At 47.7% G+C, this 26774-nt stretch overlaps 1 protein-coding gene across 1 annotated transcript in view; it reads left to right on the forward strand.

Moving 5' to 3' along the window:
• Positions 1–24990, forward strand: part of LOC119391900 (galactose-3-O-sulfotransferase 4) — a 37289-nt gene extending 12299 nt beyond the window's left edge. Inside the window, exons 3-4 of the mRNA XM_037659550.2 lie at positions 12245–12565; positions 24206–24990. Coding sequence (XP_037515478.2) covers positions 12245–12565; positions 24206–24706 — 822 coding nt within the window. The 3' untranslated portion in view covers positions 24707–24990. The remainder of the gene's footprint in view (positions 1–12244; positions 12566–24205) is intronic.
• The last annotated feature ends 1784 nt before the right edge of the window (positions 24991–26774 follow it).

Raw genomic sequence — 26774 nt, forward strand, 5'->3', positions numbered from 1 at the left:
CCGATGTGTAAACAGTTCAACAGAATACTGCATATAAATATTCGTAAAAAGCATAAAGTACGTGCATCCTAATCCTTTGAAGGCAAGGACGGATGCTTGGGCAAGTTGGTTCATACTGAGGGAAGATAAAACAGCGCAAAAGGAAACACGCCCACAAACAGCGCTGCATCTGTGCGTCTTTTCTTGTGCTCCGTCTTTTTGTGCTTTGTTCTCATTCCTCAGAACGCAAGGAATATAATTTTTTTTTATGAGAGTTTGCAAGGACACAATTGAATCTTTCATAAACAAGCGAGAGGATAATACGTGTGCACTCGAATGTCGCGTTTTAGTTGAGTCACGAAGCCATTAGGACTTAGAGCTGAGGTGATTTCATTTGGTAGCATATTTTAGAAATAGATCGCCAGATAATAGGCTAGTGATCACCTCAAAGAATTAGTGCATGCAAGGAAGTGCTGGGTGTGTCCAGATAAGATCGAACACGAGGTCCCGGTCACCATTCCCGATTTTGATGAAATTTACTGTAGGTCTAGGCATTACACCCAGAACAATGGTTTCGCAGTTAGTATTGCGAAGAAAAATTTTTTTCGCCTGAAAAAAAATATACAAATTTTGGCCGCAAAAAACACTTTCACGCCAATGTTGCGATTTCTTAACTTTGAGCGCACCTAGGGAAAAAACGGTGCACTTCTTCGTAACAATATTTATTCCCCTTAAAGAACAAGTGAAATACAATCTTATGAGTCTTTTATTTCCCTTGTTTGTCGAAGCACTTTTGAAGAAAAAAATCACAAACTTGGCAAATCGCACAAAATACCTTTATTTCGGGAATTTATTGCTGCATACAAGTTAAAGTGAGGATAATAAAACTCGGTACATATTAACTTTGATACTTTCGCTCTCTTTTAAAATAATTTGCTTGGTTTTATCGCCTTCTGTTTTACTTGAAGTGGGCTGAAACGTAAGTGATTTACCAAAAACGCCGAACTTTGAAAATTATTTTCTCAAAAAGGCCATTTTTAATTTTTTTTTTAAATCTCTCTGATTGAAGTCAAGGACGTCATCTACAATTCTGCTGAAAAAAAAACGTTGCATTATTTTGGTTGCTAACAAGTTATAGTGCGTCAAATGTGACCATGGCAGCCTAGCGGCCGCGTCGTTCGTTATGTGGTGGAACTCGGATATAAGTTGCTAAAAATACTTGTACGTGACTTAATCACAAATCAGCAGCTCCACGCCAACAAATGCGCAGCCAGGTGTCATGGTTCAGCAAGCTTAGTCTTGCGATCAGCCGCTTGACAAACCCGCGCAGCAGCGGCCGTTCCATGCTGCGGGCGCTCACTTTACATGAGTGCCGCTTCGAATGCGGATAAGCTCCGCTTGCGCGCCAAACTACGCTCAGAGGACGAACGAGAGAAGTAATGCATCACTGTGAAAGTTAAAGGCTGTTAAGTGCTAACAAATGTCATAGTATGCAACGAAAACTCTGCCGGCAATTTCCCAGTGAGCGCCTCCAGTAGTGCGCTCATGTGTTGCTTTCTCTCTTCTGATGGCCTAAAGATAATTAGTTTCATTCTATGAGCAACATATGACACAAAAGAAAGCCATTGACATCTAAAGAAAACTGTCATACGTGCTTCCGATGGTCGAACAACTCAAACTGCAGTTGTTCATCTCGTGCCAGAACACTTGTCAGCCGGCTGTGAAAAGAAGTCTGTCCAAGTCCTTTGCTTCATTAAAGAACCGCTTTTACAATGCTGTATTGTTGTGCGTCCACAGATAGAATATCCAACGCAAGTCGAGCGTTTACACGATATTTTGCGGCTTCGCGCATAACAGCAGGGAAAAAAATACATGCATGCTGTAATGAAGGCGCTCACTGGGAAATTGCCGGCAGAGTTTTCGTTGCATATTATGACATTTGTTGGCACTTAACGGCCTTTAACTTTCTCAGTGATGCATTCCTTCTCTCGTTTGTCCTCTGAGCGTAGTTTGGCGCGCAAGCGGGGCTCATCCGCAGTCGAAGTGGCACTCATGTAATATGAGTGCCCGCAGCATCGAGCGGCCGCTGCTGCGGGCTTCTCAAGCGGCTCATCGCAAGACAAAGCTTGCTGAACCATGACACCTGGCTGCGCATTTGTTGGTGTGGAGCTACTGATTTGTGATTAAGTCACGTACAAGTATTTTTAGCAACTTATATCCGAGTTTCAGCACATAACGAACGACGCGGCCGCTAGGCTGGTATGGTCACATTCGACGCACTATAACTTGTTAGCAACCAAAATAATGCAACGTCTTTTTCTGGAGAATTGCAGATGACGTCCTTGACTTCAATCAGAGGAATTTTAAAAAAAATTAAAAATGGCCTTTTTGAGAAAATCATTTTCAAAGTTCGGCATTTTTGGTAAATCACTTACGTTTCAGCCCACTTATCAAGTGAAACAGAACGCGATAAAACCAAGCAAATTATTTTAAAAGAGAGCGAAAGTATCAAAGTTATTATGTACCGAGTTTTATTATCCTCACTTTAACTTGCATGCAGCAGTAAATTCCTGAAATAAAGGTACTTTGTGCGATTTGCCAAGTTTGTGATTTTTTTCTTCAAAAGTGCCCTGACAAGCGAGGGAAATAAAAGACTCATAAGATCGTATTTCACTTGTCCTTTAAGGGGAATAAATATTGTGACGAAGAAATCCACCGTTTTTCCCCTAGGTGCGCTCAAAATTCAGAAATCGCGAAATTGGCGGAAAAGTGTTTTTTTGCGGCCAAAATTTGTATATTTTTTTTTTTCAGGCGAACAAATTTTTTTTCGCAAAACCAACTGCGAAACCATTGTTCTGGGTGTAATGCCTAGACCTGCAGTAAATTTCATCAATATCGGGAATGGTGACCGGGACCTCGTGTTCGATCTTATCTGGACACACCCTGCTGCTATTTATTAGGACGATCAAAGCGCTAGCAGGCACGATGGCTGGGCCTTACGAAGCATACACTGAAATATGACTCAATTGCAGTGGTATAGCTCGTCAAACTGAGAAAGAAGTCCTATACACAGACTAAGATCGACAGGAGCGCCGACTCCGTTCGTCTGGAACGAACGCATTCAGCAACGCCGTTTCCTTCTCCATAGCGCGTTCACCCGATTGGGGTACGAATGAAGTCCCTCAGTTCCTCTATTAAACCTCTTTTCCGTTATATTCCCCCTATTCTGGACAGTAGCTATGCGCTTTAATCTATGCCGCGACATCCTCGCTTGCGCAACGGACACACATCCATTCACTTCCTTCATTCGCCGCGCCGGCGCCTCCGCGACGCTGAGTGGCTGCGGGAACGCAACAGGTGACAACTCATTAAGTAAAACCAATATAAATCTCTACGCGTCTCGACATGATTTCCACGCCTTTCGACAGATGGTGCTACGCAACGACAGCTGTGCAGCACAAGGGTCAAAAAAAACATGTACGAAAGCGTGAGAAGGAACTGAGGAAGAGGCTAATGGGCCCCCCGTGTCCGTACGGCACTGTTCAACCCGCGCGAATACGCTGCGAGGCGGCGCAGTCAGCGCTCTTATCTTACTCCGTCGTCCCCTCATTCCTCGATTTTCTAGAGAGAGCAAATATAGAGGGAGTCTATGGTTGCTCGTACTTGATGTTGGCTCTCTAACGAAGCCAACAACCAGTGAAGTCCGAGGGTACATTATTTGTAGTTTTTAAAGCTGTTCTTCAGTGATTATGACATGAATAAGAATCATTTAGGTGGACAAAAAACAAGTTGCTGTCGGTGGGCGATGATGCCCACAGCCTTTTAACCTTGTCTTCACGGTCTGTTGCCTTTATTAGATTGGGTCCAGCGGAGTAGGAAGCCCCCGATTTAGTCGCCTTCGCGAGTTCATCGCTGTTCGCGAGTTATTTTTCGTAATAAAGCAGGTCGCCTTGTTTTGAATTAACTCGGGCTGATTGATGAGATGTGACTAATGGTGGTCGCAAATAAATAACATACCTTCTATTTTTGAACAAACCCTTGTCGCAGAGGCAAATGATTTGGTAGGTTTGTTTGCCGAGTATTGGTTACGGCTGACCTAGCCAAGGGTATTGCACACGGTTCCAGGAATTGCGTCCATGTGATGGCTGTATGAAACATTCGAAATGAAGTGAACTCTCATGCATTTTATTTTGTGCGAATAATGCTGTTAATGAAGTAATTCGTTAGCTTGGGTCTAATAGCTCATGTGAAAGCTGTAACCCTGGGTTTTTAAGGAATAAATTCCATTTGCCGCTGGCTACATTAAGAAATAGGAACAGCGCAATTTCTATAAGGGGACCCAAAAAACGACCCGGACAAGCGTTTTGTGTGTTTGTGTGTGTGTTTGTGCATGTGCGTGCGCGCGCGCGCGCGCGCGTGTGTGTGTGTGTGTGTGTGCGTGTGTGTGTGTGTTTGTGTGTGTGTGTGTGTGTGTGTGTGTGTGTGTGTGTGTGTGTGTGTGTGTGTGTGTGTGTGTGTGTGTGTGTGTGTGTGTGTGTGTGTGTGTGTGTGTGTGTGTGTGTGTGTGTGTGTGTGTGTGTGTGTGTGTGTGTGTGTGTGTGTGTGTGTGTGTGTGTGTGTGAACGCGCGCACGAACGCGCGTGCTCGTGATGATGCGTGTGCCAACAATGGTTTTTGTGCTCGCGGCTCGTACCACCAGCATGTATGCTGATTCGAAAATGTCTGCCGCAGATCTAGGAACCTAATGCTGCTATCCCGCGGCATTTCGTGTGTGGTAGACAGTGGCGATAGACATTATTCAAGCAGTGTGATCAGGTTTTTGCTTGCAGATTGGAAGTTTTCAGCGTTGCTCTTCAAAACCACAAGATAGTCGAAAAATGGCGCTGTTCTTATTTCGTTATGCAAAAGTAACTTGCCCAAAGCTTGGCTTTACCCACGGTGGTCTAGTGGTTGTGGCGCTCGACACCGAAAGGGTCCGAACAACAAGCAATATAGGCTACGATTTCACAGATTTCTAGTGGGTAACACAAATTTCCCTATCAATACTTCAAGCAGTCATTTTCAAAAGCCATAGGTGTGGGGAACCGCGCGGAGCGTTCCTATAGAGTGCCGCTATCTTAAAACTTGCTGGCCTATGCTCTAACGATTGTTTCGTAGTCTCAGGAAAGCGCCACGTAGGACCGCAACCTACTACATGGCGCAAGCAACGCTAGAGCGGAAATTACACGCACATACGCAAGGCGCGCGGGCGGACTCTCCGTACTATGCATGCGCAGTTTAGTCACGCAGGTAGGAGCTCCACAACCTCAACTCCTCCACACACGTTAAACTAAAACTGTCTTATGACTGCGGCGGGCCAGAGAGGCTCGTGCCACAGGCACGCATAACGCCTTCACGCGTTCTAGTGTTCACGTGTTTTCCTCGCATGAATGCCGGGCGTAGACTACACAAACTATGCCTCTCGCTTTAATGTATATTAACGAGACGCCATTTACTGAGTTGCTAAAGGCGCTAAGGAGCCGGATCAAAATGCCAGGCGGAGACGTGGCAGTGTGTAAAAGTGGGTTCATTCATCTAGAAGGATGTCATGCCCGCCTAATTCGCAATGCCCATAGACTGTCGTGCCGCCAAGTGGAATTAAGCAGCGTCCTCTCGAGGAGGGTTAGTAGACGATAAAATGGCAGCACTATGCAGTCGCTCCCTTGTTCGGCTGTGCTAAACTCAGTGTTAACGTGTTGGCAAGAAAGGAACACTACGACTTTGCATGTTCCCTGCATCAGTGAGCAAACCGGGCCCTCCGTGACACGAGAAATCTGATTCGTTCTTGCGAGACGCGAAGTTTTCGTGAAAATACGCGGCAACTCACGCTTTCAGTGCTAGCCCACAGCGTACGCATACTCTCAGCTTCGCGAGGCTTTCTGTAGCCACGTCGATTAGTTAAATGTTATCGTCTGACATATTCAGAAGCTCACCCTGTTTTACTTGCATATAGCATTGGTCAGTGTTTCTTGTAGTGCATGAATCCCATAACACTGTACGCGGGAAGTCGCGCGGGCTCGCGATGTGCTCTTGTAAAACTGAGCGATCTCAAGTTGTCGATACATTAAAATAGGGCCTCTATCCTTTGTCAGTAAAGCGCTGTTACTAATCGCGCGAACGACGTTTCAATCATTCGAGGACGCGTCTGCTCCCCACGCCTTTCGTGGAGCGAACGCTTTCCACACCGTCCTTCGCCAGTGTGTTGGTTTCATAGCCACTGCTGCGCCGCTTGTTTTTGTACGTTTGTTGATAGGTGGCAGTAGAGCACTGCACGGGCCCGGGCCGGCCCGAAAGCCCGGGCCCGGCCCGGCCCGCGGGCGGAGCCGGGCCGTCCGAAGCGTTTTTCGGAGGGCCCGGGCTGGGCTCGAGCTTGAAAGTGCGGGCCCGGGCCGGGCCCGGGCTTGAAGCCGCGGACTTGGGCCGGGCCCGGGCTTGAGGCTGCGGGCCGGGCCCGACTCGCACCCGCTCATTAAAAGGCGTAAGTCGGGCCTTCTAGCACACGCGAACGTTATGCATTGCATGGTCTAAGGTATACTGTGCCAAGCTGAAGTGACACGTGCAAAGAGCTGGCTCTTAGTAAAGCTTAGCAGAAGTGCTATTTTTTTCACGAGTATAGATATAGATTGGCGCTGTATATTTTCATGAACGTTTCTTCTGCTGGACCAGACTTTGTCAAAGTAACAAGTACATCGTGTTGGGTGTCCTTAGAAACACGCCAGATCACGTGTAGGGTGATTCCACGTAAGATCGAACAAACGATGGCTGGTCGACCTCTCAAATTTATTTCAAAATTTTATATATTATTGCCTGACGAGTGGAAAGAAGAGGTCCGCAATTTGTTTTGCCGCCAAAAATTTTTTCAAACCACAGGAAATCAATAATGACGCAGAGGTGGAGTGGAGCGCTCATCCGCTCTGCTGTTTTGGCCAACTTTCGTTATGAATTGCACAAAATATATTAAAGTTAGGTAGCTGAAATTTATTTACCTAAATATATGCATGTTTTTGCTTCTGCTCAGGTATTTTTAATTTTTATGTGTAGTGTAGATGTTTTTATAAAAAACCTCAAAAATGGCCCAATCGGCAAAATTTTCTTTACTTTGAAGGTCTTTATCTCAAGAAATCCTTGTGGCAGAGCGTCAAAAATTCTGCATTACGTTCTTCGCATGCTTATCTACCAAACTGCCAAATCTTGTATTTATATAACTTTTCAGTAAAGAGATATGATCGGGCTAATTTCAAGGAAACACCGAACAATGGAAATTTCTGACGACAATTAAAAAAAAAACCCCATTTTTTAAATTTCTTAAACTTTGTCCACTTATTCTCCTCCACATCAGCTTTCACAATCATTAAAAACATGTTGCATAATGTCGTTGCACTAATAGTTACGGCCCCTCCAATGAGACCCTTAGGCAAGGATGGGCAATTCCGACTTCTTGCCCATCAAGTGTATAAAATGCAGGCAGGATTGAATTTCTTTTTAGTAAAATGCCAGCAGGTACCTAAAAAGGTGTCGCCGGCACTGAAGACGTTAATTTTGAAATATTTTGGTGACTGCAGCGGCCACGAGCGCGGAGCTACCGAGTAGGCGCGCGCGCACTCGAGATGCTCGTTGTAAGAGACGGCGCAGTGAGAGCTCGTTCTCGCGTCCTCAGACCGATTGAGTTCGAAACAGCAACACCTCTCGGGTGACTTGAACGCACGTGCACTGGAGCTTCGCTATTTTATCCGCCCTCTGTTCGCATCTCAGCTAGGCGCTGATAACACGGCGGAGGTGAAAGCAAGATGAAAACTCTATAAGGGAGCCATGAACGCCCGCTTCACGCACGCTGCTGCCACAGAAACTGCGCTGCGCCAGTTGCGATCAGTGGAAAGCATGAACGTGGCGCTCCAGTGGCAAAGCAAAATATGGATTGTCAAAGGAAAGAAAAGCAAAACTATCGGTAACCGGATGCGCTTGTCTATATTAGATGTCGGCAGCAGACGGCGTGAACTGGCCTCGCGTTCGGTGCGCTGTTCACACTTCATTCGGCGCGGATAGTTCTTGTGCTTTGCTATTACACTACTCCTGTGCGTCTCATGACGAGAAAGTATAGCTCTGAATGAGTCTATTGTGGAGACTACCTTTCGAAGCACAAGAAGCTTAAAGGAGTACCGACACGAATTTTAAAAAAATTCGGATTGTTGGTCTAAATAAAAGTACTGGTGTCGAGAAACCTAAAACGACTATTGTGGTGCCTGGGAATGCATCCTATATATTTTATTTAGCGCCACCTTAAAAAGACACTTTCGGTTTCGATATCGAGGGGGTGGCTTCTCAGTGTCGTTTCATAGCAGTGTGTCGTCACGGAGATACAGAAATTCGCGACGTACTAGCGGGAAATCCGTCATCTGCTCGTGGTGCAATAGACAACGATGAGTGAATTGTCGTCCAGTGACCCTGACAGTGATTTCTACGATTTAGGCTGCATGCAGGACGCCGAACTCGCGAACTCGGAGTAACTGTCTTGACTTGTCGGGATAATGTCCTTGCAGTGTGGCTGGCTTGCAAATGCTCAGCGACGAAAACTTCAAAGTCAAATTAAATACTTTATACGTGTTCTCCGACTCCAGTGTGTGGACAGCGTGGACACATGCATACCAACGAAGCAAAAAATGTCCATTTTGCGATGTCTCAAAATCGTGTCAGTGCTCCTTTAATTATTGCAAAGAAACCAAAATTTCGCAGAGTTACCGACCTAGACATAAATGCTTTGAAGGAACGTTTAACGCCTGAAAGATCAGTGACTGTCAGTGAGACGGACTACTTGTGCTACGCGTGCTTTTGCTACCACTGCAATGAAAGATCTTCACGGAACGCACAGTTTAACGATGACACACTTATGCCCCCTGAAAAAGAAATCGACGCAATTAACCAGATCACTGCGACTACCGGTGCACGTGCGTTCAAGTCACCCGAGAGGTGTTGCTGTTTCGAACTCAATCGGTCTGAGGACGCGAGAACGAGCTCTCACTGCGCCGTCTCTTACAACGAGCATCTCGAGTGCGCGCGCGCCTACTCGGTAGCTCCGCGCTCGTGGCCGCTGCAGTGACCAAAGTATTTCAAAATTAACGTCTACAGTACCGGCGACACCTTTTTAGGTACCTGCTGGCCTTTTAATAAAAAGAAATTCAATCCTTGCTGCATTTTATACACTTGCTAGGGCAAGAAGCTGGAATTGCCCTTCCTTGCCTAAGGGTCTCATTAGAGGGGCCGTAACTATTAGTGCAACGACATTATGCAACATGTTTTTAATGATTGTGAAAGCTGATGTGGAGGAGAATAAGTGGACAAAGTTTAAGAAATTTAAAAAATGGGTTTTTTTTTTTTAATTGTCGTCAGAATTTTCCATTGTTCGGTGTTTTCTTGAACTTAGCCCGATCATATCTCTTTACTGAAAAGTTATATAAATAGAAGATTTGGCAGTTTGGTAGATAAGCATGCGAAGAACGTAATGCAGAATTTTTGTCTCTCTGCCACAAGGATTTCTTGAGATAAAGACCTTCAAAGTAAAGAAAATTTTGCCGATTGGGCCATTTTTGAGGTTTTTTATAAAAATAACTACACCACACATAAAAACTAAAAATACCTGAGCAGAAGCAAAAACATGCATATATTTAGGTAAATAAATTTCAGCTACCTAACTTTAATATATTTTGAGCAATTCATAACGAAAGTTGGCCAAAACAGCAGAGCGGATGAGCGCTCCACTCCACCTCTTCGTCATTATTGATTTCCTGTGGTTCGAAAAAATTTTTGGCGGCAAAACAAATTGCGGATCTCTTCTTTCCACTCATCAGGCAATAATATATAAAATTTTGAAATAAATTTGAGAGGTCGACCAGCCATCGTTTGTTCGATCTTACGTGGAATCACCCTGTATATATATATATATATATATATATATATATATATATATATATATATATATATATATTCCTTGGTATTACGTACCAAAGCCACACTATGATTACGACCACCTCGAGTTCTCTAAAGTGCACCTGCAAATAAGTATATGCACGGGTGTTCTTGCATTTGGCCCCCACCAAATTGCGGCCGCCGTGGCCGCGGGAATCGCACCCGCGTCCTAGGACTTAACAACGAAACAGCTTAACCGCTGAGCTACCACCTCGGGCAAAGCAACATTTTGATGTATCTACACACCGTATTTTACGTCCGATCGCCCGCTACAAAGCGCACGGCATCATTAATAATCATCAACAACAACTAATATCCTCTAGCGCGCCCGGGTCGGGCCTGGTCATGAACAAGCGCGCCCTGGATTAGTTTAGTAATGAACGCCCGGGCCCGGGCCGCGCTCGGGCTGGGTTCGGTCATGTACGTCCGGGCTTGGAACCACGGGCCCGGGCTGGGCTCGGGCTTCATAAAGTGGGCCCGGGCCGGGCCCGGGCCGTAAAATCCGGCCCGTGCAGTGCTCTAGGTGGCAGCACACTGCAAGCGATTTGCTCGTTGACCGATCTGAGAGCAAAATCGGCAAAATGTTCTTCACGCCCAGACGTCTCTCTGATTGTAAACGTGGTGACGCGGAGTGGTCGAAGTCGTTCGGCGGAGGAAATTCTTCAGATTGCTTTCAGCATTGATGTTGAAAGAAACCGTCTTGACGACGAGGATTTTTCACTGGACGTAGACGATGAACGATCAGCTGCCAACTCACGAGGAGCGAGTTGCACTTCACGTCCCCTCGTGCGTTAATGTTCTTTCACGCTCGTCACTTTGATTGTATTTAATGTATAATATCCTTGAGCGAGATCAGAATAAAAGCATAGTTCCTCTTGTGCATTGCATGTGTCACAATTATTGTGGATGTTATGGAGCGCCGCATCGCCAACACGCTCGAGCTCGACCAGCGAAGCGAAATGGTTAGAGCGATGGAACGTGCAGTCACGGCCACAATCCACGGCTCTCGGCTAACTTCTTCGACGTTGCGAAAAGGATACGTGTGCATTCTTTTCAATATTCATGTTTGCATCGTGCTGATCGAATCTGCAACATGCGAGTGAAGTGAATTGCACACGGCTAGAGTCTCAGCATGGCTGTGACACAAGCGCTACTGAATGGGATGTTAGATGCTCGTGTTCCGTTGAAGACGTAACTCCGCGTTCCCGACTGCGTAAGCAATGACGACGGCGTATTATGTTTGCAAACCATCACCACGTTAAACGTGCGGTCCCGTTCAGCAGCGATGACGCTACTTGCTGGCGGCCTACTACTGCGGCAAATCCGTCAGGCAGGCTCGGTACGTACTACCTCGGAGTGCCGTTCAGCTCATACGTCAATTTTAGTTCATGCAGTTTCATGTAGCACGCACAGGATTTCGCAAAGCATCGTTATGTGCGGTAACGGAGCTGTAATATGACCTTTCACACCGCAGCAAATAATTAGGTTGCGAGTACTTTGCACTTTCCATGGTTTGGGAAAGTATTTTAGTCTCATATCTAATTCAGCGCAGCTCATGACTTCATCCGGTGAAAGTGGCACGGGCCGTACGTCCGCACGTACTATCTTTTCCTATGCTAACAAACCGGTTGACCCTCCTCCTGGCGCCATCTTGAAAAGCACAGCGCGCCACCTACAGTTCGTGGGCATTGCGAATAGCAATGCACGCAGCGTTAATGCACGCATTGTATTTGCTGTTGTTGAACGCATCCGCATGGACTTCTACGGAGGCAAGTTTCACTGTCGTTATGAATGATTCCTTTGAAAGTGGAATCAACGATATTTTTTCAACGTATAGGAGTACTCTGTACGTTTGTTGACCGATTCAATAGCTCACCAACTAGTGCTTCCAAATGTATTGAATACTAACCCATCTGAGAGACAGTAAAATGAAGCCAGTATTGTCATTCTCTAAACCTGAGCATCAAATCCGTTCATGGTCTATTAGCGCAAAATGACACGAATTCTAGTCTGCTCTTTCGTCATTGTTCTTTTGCGCTGTCGAACCATAAATTTAATACAAATCGCCGAATTTTTTGTCCTTATTTAGCATGAAATGTTGTCTATGAGCAACCCTTTAGTGTATGTTTCCCGTCATAAATATGTAGCATAAAACCTCAATATTGTGGATCATTTACAGGAAGTGGAGTTCTAGAGCAAGCACGCAAATTCATTGCAAGATGACGCACTACATTCTCAGTAGGAAATCCCTCTGGTATTTGCGCAGTTGCTGAACCTGACCGCGGCCGGCATGTCCTCAAGCCTGGTAGCTATGCACATGCGCTTTGAGCGCGAGGCGCTGTTGTCGGTGACTGGAAACGAGACGCGCTTTGTGACCATCGTGAGGCGGCCGGTGGACCTGTTTCGCTCCTTGTACGACTACTACGCTCTTCAGCGCCACTTCGGCGACGAGCCACTCGAACAGTTTGTCTTCAACGAAAAGCACGTCCGTGAACTTCAAACGACGCGTTTCGCCGGAAACCTCGGCTTCAACCAGATGGCGTTTGACCTAGGCATGGACCCGGAAGATTTTGACAACCAAGAAAAGGTACGCTTCTGCGTTGTGCACAGTAAAATCATTCACTTTCTTGAAATACATGCTGACAATAAGCAGGCCAAATTCACATTGTGTGCATTGTCACAACTTATGCGGAGGAGGAACCACAATTTTAGCATAAAGGTTCCGCAATTATGAAGAAATATTTAGCGATACTAGCGGTTATTGAGATGATTAGAAGTATGCCGTTTCCATCCGAATATAGTAAACCCAGGTCACTTGTTTGCTCGCAAACATCGCCGACTACGTACGTTTCCAAGTATGCATCTTTATTCGGTCTGTACGGAAGTTATGAGACAGAGCGTGAGCACCCAAACCGACGACGACAGTAATGTTGTTCTAATAATATTACGTGCTTAGGTATCTACAATCATCCATAAGCATGCGAAATCTTGATTCTACAATATATTAGATCAATCGCCCTACATGCGCAGCAGAGAAAACACGAAGAATCTTGCCCTCTCCAGGTGTGTATATTTTTGGTAACGAGGTCGTATTTGGTATATTGGGACGATCTACGGAATTTCACTCGCGCTGCTGTAATTGAAGGCATAGCATGTGTCACAATTATATGTCGTTCTGCTTGGTCGTGAGCTTCCCAATTCTTGTATCCGGTAAATTTACCCAATTTTTTCTGATAAGTGCATAGTAAGGCTGTATGCAGTGGTCCATGCACGGAAACAATCGGTAACATTGGTGAATATTGCCGATGCGGAGGTGTGGTCGTGCATAGCGCAACAAAACGAAACGAGAGAACGAAGAACATCAGACCACCATTAGAGCGCTATAGTTGTGGCTGCAGTTGCTGCTCGTATAGCTGTGGCCATGAATTGCTGCTCGGTCTTCTGTCGTTCCCTTTGCATTCTCGGTGCCCAGGAACGTCAATGCATTATTGTATAAGCAACTAGTCCAATATGCTACTCTCGTGAGCATCGTTGGATGGTTTTCGCCGGCAGCATAATTTTCAGGGCTCTTGCTATTGTGCGCAATTCTTTTATAAATTATCGTCTAATGTACACTTAATAAATCAAATGCGGGCAGCCTGTGTTGAGTGGAACCACCTAGACGTTGTGCAGATGTGGTTGAATAATCGATCAGAGTGTGCTATAAATTCGCGGGCACAGCAGTGTAGAAGGAGATACAGGGCATTCCAGCGTATGCATCTGGGAGTCTTGCGTTTTTTATGTGTTAATAACGCACGCCAACTAGGTGCGTGTTTCTGACGGGGTAGACGACGGAGCGGTCTAAAAGTTCTGCCGCGCATTTCGCCAGATATTGACAATAACAAATAATTGGGTGCAGCGCCAAATCGACACAAGGACAAAAGACGGCACGCAAAAGACGCACACGCAGCGCTACTAACAGCAACAATATTTTTGTTGACCCTGCCATTCTATATACACCACAAATGTAATAGTGAACAAAGATCACGTGGTGGTAACAAGAGACATGCGCGAGGGAGTCACCGACAAAACAGCCGCATAACAAGTGACAGAGGCAGAGTAACGGATTGTCAGCGTTTTCGCAGGAAACCTAGCTTTATAGTCGGCAGTGATCCGAATGGCTCGCTAACGCAGATATCGCCGAAAGCGTCGATATGCTCAGCTTCTACGATGAGGCGGGTGACCTCGCACTTATAACGACGCAAAATGATAGTGCTGTTAAGGTTTGGTAACAGCCGAGAAACCGGCATACGGCCTTCTTGTTGGTGGGCGACGGGTATGCAGCGATGGCACCTGTTTGCCGTGGGTCGAGGCGAACTCGAGACTTTCTAATCACTTGGCAAGAGAGCAAGAGCTCTTCGCACGCAAAGCGACACTTCTCTGGCGTCAGGGTGAGCCCGGAGGTCTTCATTTCTTGAAGCACAGGTTCAAGGAGCCGGGGGTGTTCGTGAAAGTTTGAGGCAAACACAACGACGTCTTCCAAGTACACGAGAAAAGCCTGTCACTTCAAGCCGGCAAGTACTCTATCCATAACACGTTGAAATGTTGCAGGTGCAGAGCAAAGACCAAAGGGGATGACCTTGAAGTCGAACAGGCCGCCTGGTGTTATAAGGGCAGTTTCTCGGTCTCTCGTCGACTTCGATTTGCGAGTAGCCGGTCTTGAAGTCCATCGACGAGAAGTACTTCGCGTTGTGGAGTCGATTTAGGTTGTATTCTAACCATGGGAGAGAGAACACGTCCACCATAGTTTTGTTCAAGCGACGATAGTGGAAGCAGAACCGTACAGTTACATCCTACTTTTTCAATACCAACACGCGAAACGCCCACGGGCTATTGGAAGGGTGGATGATGTCGTCGCGTAACAGTGCGTAACGGCCCCGCGTTATCGCGTAGAAAATCGGTACGGGCTCTGACGGAGCGGATGGGCATCGTCTTCGGTTATAAATACGGTGTTTGGCAACCGGGCGTTGTCGAATTCGCGATAATAAGGAGACGCAGTCTTTGTAATGTCGGAGCAGGACTTTGATATCTTCTTGCCTATGTTCGATAAGACTCGCGTCGACGCCAAAAGCAGGTTCTGGAACTTGCGCCATCTGAGTAAGTTCGGTAGAATGGGTGAAATCATTGCTGACTTCCATAATTTCTTCGATAAAGACGACAGTAATGCCTTTGTTGGCGTGCTTCTATTCGTTGCTAAAATTTGTGAGCATCACCTGTGGTTTCCCTCCACGAAGGTCGGCTATTCCTCTTGCGACGCAAATGTCGCGACTCACCAGCAGGTGCTGGTCGCCCTCTATGACGCCTTCTAAGTCTGTGGCACGGTGTAAGAAAAATAATTTAGGTGTGGACACTCCGCCCGACGGCGCGTCCACATAATGTTCGCCTCTTTCCTCCTCTCGGCCCCTAGGGTGCCTTGATGCCCGCGCGCTCCGCTGAGGGTGAGGACAGGCGCGTCGTCTGCTACGAAGGCCGCCATTGCGAATCCCGCCGCCGCTCGGCAGCATGCGAAACGCGCTACACAAAGCGCTTGCGGTGCGCGGATACGTCCCGAAATAAGTGCACGCTAGTGAGCTTTCTCTTTTTCTTTTCTTTTTTGAGGCTTGGGCAGCTTTTATTGCTGTTTTTGCCTAAATTTTTATTAAGGAAGCATGTAATTCATGTAAGCTGACGGCCTGTGCATGTGTTATGCGCTAGAGGTAGACGTAGACTCCGTTATATTGAAAACCAATCCTCTTCCTTACGCCGGAAACGACAGAGTCTAAAGCCATACTTAATTTTCTCGTAAGCTCTGCATTCCAAATACACAAACAATCGTTTAAAGTATTTGTATACATGTCAGCAGCAGCAGCAGTATATGTATATGAACACACACAATTTAGTGTTGCGAAGCTACCTAAGCGCGATTAAGGTGGCTCATTTTGCTAAGTTTGCAAACAATTTACTCGTTTATTATAAATGGCAGCATACATATTGTACACAGAATAAAGGGCCGAGGGGAAGTATGGTGCGATTATCCTGCTAAAATGAAACGAAAGCTTCTTTATCATTATTGTTTCTTGCTCACAATCTGTAGCCGCTACTGTATCGGCACTCGAGTTGCACCTTGAGTCCTTATCAAAACGATGAATACGTTGTTGAGTAGTATGCCGTAAAACTTTGCATGCGCGCAGTATCAGTGCGCTTTTCCTTTTTCTTTTTGTATCTGCAGTTTCTTTTTCTGTATCTGCAGGTTTTCTCGCATGCCCAATTGCATGCACATAATATTGAGTGTTTCCAGTACTGTATTACACTTTGTGCGGCAGATGCTCGGCGTCGGTTATTTGTCTCTTTTATTAATAATAATATCTGGGGTTTTACTTGCCAGAACCATGATATGATTATGAGGCACACCGTAGTGGAGGGCTCCATGAATTATGACCATCTGGTGTTCTTTAACCTGCACTGACATCGCACAGTACACGGGCCTCTAGCATTTCGCCTCGACCTAAATTCGACCACCGCGGCCGGTATCGAACCCGTGACTTTCGGGTCAGCAGCCGAGCTCCGTCACCACCATACCACCGTGGCGGACGTATTTTTAAAGCGAAAGCCTTAAATGCCTCATCAAACGCGAAATTTGACCGTCGGCGTCCAGCGTCTACGGCGTCAGCATACCACGACGTTGAGGACGAGGGACGAAAAAATGGTCACGTGATGACATCACCATATGACGTCATCATGGCTTCACAAATTTTGGCGTGACGTCATATGATGCCGTTATCACATGACATCGTAGCTTGGTCAAAAGTGGGCAGATCACGGAGGCAGTGCAAAACCAGGTGAGGTGCCTCCGATCTTGGAGGCAATGCAAAACCGCGCTTTGTGCGCAAAAAGCTGAGAAGAAGAAGATGGCTTTCACTTTCGAGCCGTCTTAAGCGAACGCATAAGGGACCATGTGAGTTTTTATTTCATTAACTGGTTTTCCATGACGTACTCATTGTACAACTTGACTTTGTTTCTTGTATTTTTTTACTGACATAGCGTGTCTACTGTACACAATGCTTCCCCGTCTTCTTGTTGTTTTCATGCCTCTTCTTTGTATAGACGCTTCGCGAGAACTGTTTGTATGCGCATTCCTGTATGAGCCTTCAGCTCTTACATTATTAATAAATAAATTATGCTTGCTGAAAGAAATAAGATACTGAATATGTGTGTGTGTGTGTGTGTGTGTGTGTGTGTGTGTGTGTGTGTGTGTGTGTGTGTGTGTGTGTGTGTGTGTGTGTGTGTGTGTGTGTGTGTGTGTGTTAATATCCAGTGTACAGGCCATTTATTTTTGCGCATTAATGCTGCGCTGCCAGAAGCAATAAAACGCAAATTACACAATAAAACACAACTGCCACTAGTCGATTCACAGTGATCGTAAATGATTAAAAAAACAGAAACTGCGTAATTATTTAAGACAGGACGAAAATGCAACCTTGAAACACAAAAACAGGGAAGGATAAAAAACATTTAACTGGACACATACATACATGGGCATCAGACCAGCGCAGAAGGCGTACTTGAAACACGGAAAGGAATATAAAAAACAAGAACCTGCCGTGGTTTTAACTATGGTGCTTGACTGGTGATCCGAAGGTTGCGGGATCGAATCCCGGCCGCAGCGGCCCCATTTCGATGGAGGTGAAGTGACAGAGGCCCGCGTACTCAGATTTAGGTGCACGTTAAAGAACAACAGATGGTCAAAATTTCGGGAGCCTTTTACTATATACGGCGCCTCTCATAATCATATCGGGGTTCTTGGGACGTAAATTCTCACAAATAATTCTTATTGGGAAAAAAGAAGGTTCTGATCTGTACACAAACACGCACAATATATTCCATGATACATTTCAAATCACAAAAATAGCGACAGCAAAAATCAAAGGCAGATACAGGACCAACCAAGTGCAGTAAAGAATGTTTGGGAAGAAAAATGCAGGATTCATGCACACGTGAACCAAAGCATTTTAAGCATGTAGCTGATATCAGTGTGTCCATTTATTACGCAAGGTTAACACCGGCAGGTTATCCTTGCATGTGCATTCGAAATACCGGCCGGAAACTTACGCTGCAAGTGCATAATGTGTTCTTCGGATGCCGCTTGTCACGTTTGATTTTTACTGTCCAAAGAAACCTCGTACCTTCTAAAACGATACAGCTCCCAGCGTTTCTGGAATGATTGCTGCACTGTGGCACGCAACACCCGGCCATGGTGACGGTAGCGAGCGCATAAAACTGGAGGGAAACGAGCACCGACCTAAAAAGAGCACGCGCGCCACGCACAAGTGACCGGGCGGGGGATTCAAAATGGCGGCCACGCTGCCGCCAAGGCCGAGGAGGCGGCACCTGCCCTTTCAAAAGCTGACACCACTCTAAGCGGGGGCGCGCGCATCGAGGCACTCTATCGGCCCCCATGTCGCAGCGCCTCCCACGCAACCGCGGCCGGCGCATGTACTATGGAAGACGAGCTGCGTGCGTAGCGTCCGTAACGGCGTTGAGCACGTGAGAAGTCAGCGAGCAGAAAGACTGCTCACGCGCTCTAAGCAAGACGCCGCGCTTTTACGTACGCAACGCTGTTAGGGACGCTATGTGCGCCGGGTGCGAGCACGGTCGCGAGAAACGCGGTATGCGTTCCTTGCTCTAGTTGCTAGCGTGCACGGTTAAAAAAAATGCAATGAGGTGAAAAAAAAATGAAGAAAAACGCGCGTTCGCCTCGTCGCAATAGCTTTCTTAAGCCCCCATGTCGCAGCGCCCCCCACGAAACTGCGGCCGGCGCATGTATTAAAGGCGAACATTATCTGGACGCGCTCTCCTTCGCGGCGGGCGGAGAGTGTCCACACCTAAATTATTTTTCTTACACCGTGGTCTGTGGTTTCTTTGGTGCCGACGGAAATTATGACGCTGTAGAGAGGCGGAGTAGTGACCTGCTCGTCAAGCACACTCATTGCGTGGTTCCATGGCGTAATGTGGGGTGGCAGTACTTTTTTAACACGAAAGTATTTTATGCCGGGGTCCACCAAGTACATCCGTCACGGGTATGACGTTGATAAAATGTACGCCAACGGGTGAGAAAGAAAAAGCCAAGAAAGAGATCCCCCGCTGGGAATCGAACCCACGACTTTGCGGCCGCGACGGCAAGCGCCTGACGCCCTACCGACAAAGCTAACTCGGAAGATGCTGGGCGCGGCGCGAACGCGCCTTATGTCTTTCACACATTCTCTTTCGCACGGTGCTCTCTGTTGGCGGTGTAGGTAGGCGGGGCGGAGCGGGGGGGAGGGAGGAGCGGGGCGGTGCCGCCGTCTGTTGAGAGGGGAAAAGAAGTAATCCTTCACGATCGACACTTACTAGCGCTTACTCCGAGATTGAGCGCGACATTGGAGGTCATGGTTAAAACGTCTCGATACCAGCGAGGTACACTGGCCGCGCTGGCGTCGCCGAGGCACCCTTGACGCAGTTCGTTCTTTGCCCTTCGCTTCGTGTTAGCGTGCATCGGTAGTGGAGCTTCCACATGCACCAACGGGATTTCTCCGCCGCCGACTGCTTCGACTGCGAGAACACCGACTAACAAAACTTCTGCAATACGCGTTGCAGAAAGATGCGATTTCGACGGTCCAATGTCGATCCTTGGTGGAGCGAGACCAGAGCCTGCGAGACAGAGGCCAGCGGGACGCACGCCTTTGCGGCTCAGGCTGCGAACCTCTACCTCCCGTGTTGCAGAAGCGCAGTGTGTGGCAGTGTATGCATGAACGCAGACGTCAGTCACCCATTGCTAGAAGCGCACACCGTGCCGTTTCTCTCCTTAATTGACGACGCTTTGAAGAAGTGCATACCGGGTACCAGTGTTGATTATGACATTGTTGGTATCATCCTTACGCGGGATTCACGATTCGCTGTGTCCAAATATATGTTCACAACGTGAGCTGCCACAACGGTTTAATCATGATCATGGGCGTTAGTCGTCGCAATAGAGACATGCCGTCAACATGGGTGCATCCACGTCAAACGGTGCTATAGCGGCCAAACACGAATAGATATTGTACAAGCTCTCATATATCACTACACAATAAGCACTACTACTTTGAAGACACGTTTCACTTTCGTGTCGATTTCTATGACAGAGGGATCAGCCATGTTTTTTTTTTTTTATTAGTTGATGATTGTTGGGGTTGAACGTCCCAAAACCACGATATGATTGACGCCGTAGGGGAGGGCTCCGGACATCTTGACCACCTGGAGCTCTTTAACGTGTACCTAAATCTAAGTAAACGGGCCTCAAGCATTTTTCCCTCAATCGAAAATGCGGCCCCCGAGGCCGGGATTCGGTCCCGCCACCATTGGGTCAGCAGTCGAGCACCAGAACGACTAAGCCATCTTGGCGAGTTTTTCTGAAATTAGTGTGATGGACTCGGATCTCAGGTCGAAGGCAGCGCCGTGTCGACTTAAGAAGTCCATCCCAAGTATCACATCACTGGAGTAATTTGTAGGACTACGGTGCTCACGGGATCAGTCCGGTTACTGATTTTGACACTTGCTGTGCAGACCCCTGCCGGCTTTATTAGATGGGTTGCAGCGGTGCGGTTTTCGGGCCATTCCAAAGGAGTCTGAACTTTCTTCAAAATCGCGGCGAACGGTCCACTAACGACGGAATCGTCGGCTTGAGAGTCGAAGAGAGCGGTGACGTTGTAGCCATCGAATAGCATGTCGAGGTAGGCAGTCCGTCGTATTGCGTTGCGGTTAAGTGGCGCCGTAGGGATACGGCTAAGTCGGCTTGTTCCGCTGCTTGTACGTCGCGTCTTCAGGCCGCGAAGTTTCGTCGTCAGGGCTGTGTTTAGTTTGCGATGTGGTATTAATGTATCCTGGCGGCGGCGTCGTCGGCGGCAGAGGATCTTCGGTATTGCGAGGAGCAGCAACCGTACCTCCATCGGTTGCTCCTTTTAGTTTCCCGTATATGGGCTCGCGGAACGACCCCGGGTAATACCGCTGGAGTGCGTGCGTTGCGTTGCGATGTAGCGGCCTGGCGACGGCGATCGGGAAGGCAGCCGGGGTGTCCACTGCGCTCCTGTGCTGTAGTCGGCGATGTCGCGTAGTCACTCACCCTGTTATAGATGCAGTATGGTGATGGCGATAGGGAGCCTACATGAACGGCCGTTTTTAGGGTGAAGACATCTTAATAAGTGCCTTCAAGAAACTCAGCCAAAACCAGCGGGCAATGGGGCACGCTGTTGCCATCTTCCACCAAATTCAGCATAGGTTTCCGTGCGCTGCCATATTAGGGCCAGCCGCCGCTCCCTCCAGCTACGCGAAGCACTCTTGCTCTCCACAAGGGTCGCCATGAATGGATTTACTCGCGATCTGCACGGTTAGCAGTGACTTGCTGTGTGTTCAAAGGCCTTTTTCAGGCGAAAGCCTTATTAGGGCAAAGCCTTAGATGCATCCAGCGTCCAGCGTCGGCGTTAACACGAGCGATGCATCAATTAGCGATACCATGGTATGACACCAAAGTATGACGTCATCATGAGAATCACTATGACGTAACACGTATGATGATTTCGCCACACACTGTCGGCGGCGGTGTCAACACAAATGATTCAATAAAACGGAATAAAGGTAGGCAGAGGTCACGTGCTGGATAGGTGAATGCGTGCGAGCCAACGGCGCATCGAAAGTCGCATGACCTGAATGTCAGTCGATGTCATCAAGGAGCCGACCGTGTGACGTCATCATGAAGTCAGAGAGCTCCGAAAATTGTGACGTGTCATAACGTTTCATGATGAGTTCATCACATGACCTCACATGATGACTTCATCACACCCCATCGTTGCTTGGTGAAACGTGTGCCCATCTCGGAGGCAATGCTTAACTACGAGAGTGGAAAATAAAAAGTTGCATGCCTGTGATCGCGGAGGCAATGCAAAAGCACGTTAGGTGCAGAAAGCTTCCGAGGTAAGGATCAATATAATAGAGCGAAATGAGAAGGCTTTATACTTCTTGTCATCTTAGGCAAAGACATAAGGGGCCCTATGGTGACATAATACTGAGGTTACGCTGACGCGAACTCCCGCAAGGGAGGCGACAGCCCAGAATAGCGAGCGCGTCTCCGTACGGACGCGGGGACGCGTCCCGTTCGTAGGCTTCCTACTCGCAATGTGTGGACGCAGCAACGACAACTTCGTGATCTACGCATTCGCGAACATCATGAAACACATATAACGTGTGCTGCAGCAAAACAACTGAACGAAATACGCAGTAGTCACAGAGCAAGTACGAGACGCACTCTCCCAGCCGTCTCGCTTCACTTGAGCCAGCCAGAGTTGTCGTCGGCCAGGGCTCACTGGGAAGCGGAACATCCGCACGCTCTTTCTGTTGCGGTTAGTGCAGAGTGGTACGCAGCATCCAGGGCTTCACCGGCAGCGTTTAACACGCTACCGCAACGGTCGACGCCGTATTGTCGAGAACTAAACGCAACCGGGCGTAGACGCAGTGCGGGCACCAAGATGGGATGACAGCGCAGCGTTGCTGTCTGGCAACATTGTGTTTTGGCGGGCGGCGGTGCGTTGGCGGCATTTAGTGCGTCAAAGGCTGACATCACCCTAAAACGGCCGTTCATATAGGCTCCCTAGATGGCGAAATTAGGAAGCCCCATCTGTCGGTACTGGCAGCGGCGGTAGGTGTGGCCGGCTTCACCGCAGTGGTAGCGAGTGGGTGGTGGTCATGGGCGCGCCAAACGTCGGCTTTCCTCTTAGCGTAGCGTTGGCCGTCAAACTGGCTGGTATGGCGTTGATGGTGGCAGCGGCGTCTGGCGACGGTACTGTAGCTGTGCGGCGTCTTGACGTGGGCGCGGAAGGGGAGCGTTGCGTCGGGCTGCATAGCGTAGGTCATGGCTTGCGGCTGAGGCTTTGGCGGTTGAAGTCTACAGAGCGACTGTTCGATTTCTTCTCGAGCGATGTTTTCGATCAAGGCCATTTGAGGCTTGGACGCCGGGAAGATTCGACGCAGATCTTCGCGCACTACGGCCCTAACGGTGTCGCGCAGGTCGTCTGAGCAGAGTGATGGAATGTGTGCGTAGCCTGGCGCCAAACGGCGATTTTATTGCTGGGTACGCATTTCCAGTGACTTCTCAATTGTTGCCTCCGAGAAAAATTCATGAATAGTCTTGGGTGGTTTCCTCTTAAGTCCAGCGAAGAGCTCCTGCTTTAATCCTATGAGGAAACAAACAATGTTCTCTGCTGGCATGACAGGGTCTGCGTGGCGAAACAGTCTGGTCATTTCTTCCGCTAAAAGTGCCACGTTCTCGTTTGGCAGCTGGACGCTAGTTTCGAGGATAGCCTTGGCCCTCTACTTGCGGGCCAAGAATCTGTAGTGTAAAATGGCCCACGTTGTGAGGGTTAACTCTTGGTTATCGAATAATGTCCTAGCGGCGTCTTCCAAGATGAAAAAAAAAACGATACCTCGGTACGTGCTGTTTTCTCACTGCACAATTTCCATTCAAGCGATAGAAATAGCGCGAAGGTCACTTTGCTAGCTTCAGCGGCCGCGCTTTCTTACGCCGGGTCAGATGCTCAATGAGCGAGGTGCTAGCTTTACTTTGTATAACGTTATTATTTCTTGTTATGGCAGTCATTGCTTCCTCCTTGCCACGACACTGTGGTTTTGTTTCTGTCAGTATTTATTTGCACCATGCCTTCATCTTCTCTCTCGTGTTGGTTTCCCCGTTTGCACTGCGCCAATTGTGTGATTGCCAGGTATTCGTTTGTGCAATTGACAGCTCTTCATTTTATGATGACATCATCACAAAGGAAATCACACTTATAGAAAACATGTGTGCTGCACATGTGTGGTATGCGAGCCGACGGCTCGCTTACCGTACTTGTAGCCGCTTTTGCTGCAGACTACTTGTTTTAGGTGTATGCGTGCAACCCACCATCGATAAAACATGCACAACACTTAATTGTAGCTTTGGTCTAAGCAAATCTGCCAGAACGCCACTTCGCACGCGTTATTCTTGAATACACGTAGTTGAAGGTGAAGTTCACGGTAATTCATGGTGGTTCGTGCAAACATGATCACTGGGGCGTCTACTCGACCCCGTAGTGGGGTGGCATATTTTGAGGTAAAGAAATGTAATACTGTTGAAGCATGTGGTGTTATGGTGTTTTGCTGAATGCAGGTGGCTGAGCTCATTTCCATCGTCGAGTCGACATTCGACGTGGTGATGGTTGCCGAGCGATTCACCGAGTCTCTTGTCCTGCTACGCCACAATCTGTGCCTTCCAAGCCTGCGCAGCGTCGTAGCGTTTCGGAAGAACGCCCTTCAAAACCGCACCACCCTGACATCGCGGGTAGCCGCTCGGCTCGCCGAGCTCAACGCAGCCGACACGCGCATCTACGAGCACTTTGCGCGCCGCCTGGAGCGTCAGCTGCAGGCTCTTGGTGTGGAGCATGTTGCCTCAGAAGTGACCAATATTGAGGCCGCCACGCAGCACTGGCAGGAGCGCTGCGTCGATTCCACTACCACGGGTCGTCGGGTAGTGGCGCACAAACTACGAGAAGGCATGGACAATGACGACACCTGTCATCGCCTCGCTCTCTCTGAGATAGAGTTCACGAAGGAGCTACGCTGGACGCAGACACGCCTAGCAAGGCAGAGAACTGGCTTTTTCTACGAGTGACACTATCTTTGAATCTTGTAAACGCCTTTACTACTACGTAATTCTGTACGGCCAGTCTGATCTATGGCTTTTTGATTTTCATAGTGACTTTTGTGGGTTCTCGGTGTTTTCTTAGGTTCTTTACACAACATTGTAGCAGTGTTGTGGTTAAGGTTGTGGTTTTGCTGTAATTTATCTACGTGAATATGACAGAAGCTGTGCTATACTCATGAGCCATGTACAAGAAATTGTTGCTTGTTGCTAAATGTTTTTAGAACATTTAGAATGTCAAATAAAGTACGGAGATTCTGTTTGAAGTTAAATGCCGTGGATGCACGTTTCATTCGAATTCATGTGGATGAAACAACAGAATCAGGGCTGGGCAAATATACTTCGAAATTTTATCGCGATGCGATACAAGCTACTCGGGCAAGATTTACAGTGCAAATGCAAACTAGCCTAAATGGATGTTTTAAGGCTACAATCCTCCTTAATACTACCTGCACACCAACTGTACTCCCTTAGGGTGTAGTGAGGTGGAAGTAATAAGATTCTGCGCCGTCAATTTTACTTCGTTACAGAACTATGTGGGAGAAAGGAGGTAAATTCAGTATCTGTGCTAATCGTCAAATGGAGTCCATGAACAAAAAGTCCAATTTCACTTCCTCTGCCATGTTCCAAAGCTTTCTATAATGCTTTCAGTGCTGGCGGGCACGTATGCAGCTGTGCAGTGGGGGAAATCAAAGAAATAAAGAAGGGAACTAAAACGAAAAGCCTGCGAATCCTCGATGCGGCCGATCGTCACCGCACGCACACTGAGTATACGCTTGTGTATAACGAATTGCCCCGCCACGGTGGTCCAGTGGTTATGGCGCTCAACTGCCTCCCTCTTTCGTGTGGTAAGCAATACATTGGGCAAACCGGGCGATGCCTCAATGACCGGCTACGTGAACACCAGAACAATGCAAAAAATGGCACCGGTGGTTTTTTGGCGATCCACTTTCGAGACTGTGGCTGTATTCCTTCCTTTGCTCTGTGTACGGTTGTTTCATGCGGCAGAACGCAGCTATTTCGCGAAGTGACAGAGCCAGAGGCGATTATAAAATTAGGTGATTTGTGCGTTAGCTCACCATCACTGGGCCTCACCGATAAGGAGCTTGTTTCTAAGGTCTTCTTACGCGTAATTGTTTATTTCACTCATTTCAGGGGCGAAGCTCCTTAAGCCGTGGGTCGTGCGTCCCCGATGTATGTAGTAGCCGCCTCTTGTTTAGTTCGTGGAGTGTCCGCTAGATCGCGGTACTTGTATATGATTAGTTCGTGGAGTATCCGCTAGAGGGCGGTCTTGCATGTGATGAAAACACGGCTCAAGGCCGGCTAGATAACTGAGGACGACGAACTGGGAAGCTCGAGCAGCAACCACGATTTCACTGAGGAATACGACGCTCGGGTCTTCGGTTCTTCGGTCTTCAACGCCTGATGCTCACCACCCCTTTACGAAGCGGTTCTGCCAGTCCGATCCCGCAACCCGTTCCCGCAGTGGATACTCCTGTCCACCGCTACAGTCGCCGACTGCGAGGCCTTAGTCCCGAGGCCATCCCTCTGGAACTTCTCCAGCCAAGCCCTACATCAGGAGAAATGGCCACCGCCGGCGCTTCACAGGTGACTGTTGAGCAGCCGATGCGAGAAAGTTTGATGTTTAACATTTCTCACGTGTTTACTTTAGTGGGGTGAATTACTCGTATTCACGGTTTACCGATGATGCCCTCCGGAGCTTCGTCCCACTCATCATCATTCACCCCGTGGATATGCTGTAATTGTTTTGTTCTTTTTATGCATGCGCGGTCTTTTTCGCGTCGCGTCCATTCGCGCGCATATATAAGCAGATAGTGGCATATATAAGCAGATCCAGTGGCACAATAAATCCAGTTGAAAGATTGCGCTGTGTTTGTACTTGTCTTGTTATGTCCGTGTTTTCGTCGCGCAATTTCTTTGGTTTCATGGATCACCAACTAGCCCAAAATGCTGCTCTCATTAGATTATTTAATTTCAGTTTATTTTTCTTTGTTATTGGCCTAAAAAAATTTTTTTG

The sequence above is a fragment of the Rhipicephalus sanguineus genome, chromosome 4 (assembly GCF_013339695.2).
Source record: "Rhipicephalus sanguineus isolate Rsan-2018 chromosome 4, BIME_Rsan_1.4, whole genome shotgun sequence".
Classification (NCBI taxonomy): domain Eukaryota; kingdom Metazoa; phylum Arthropoda; class Arachnida; order Ixodida; family Ixodidae; genus Rhipicephalus; species Rhipicephalus sanguineus.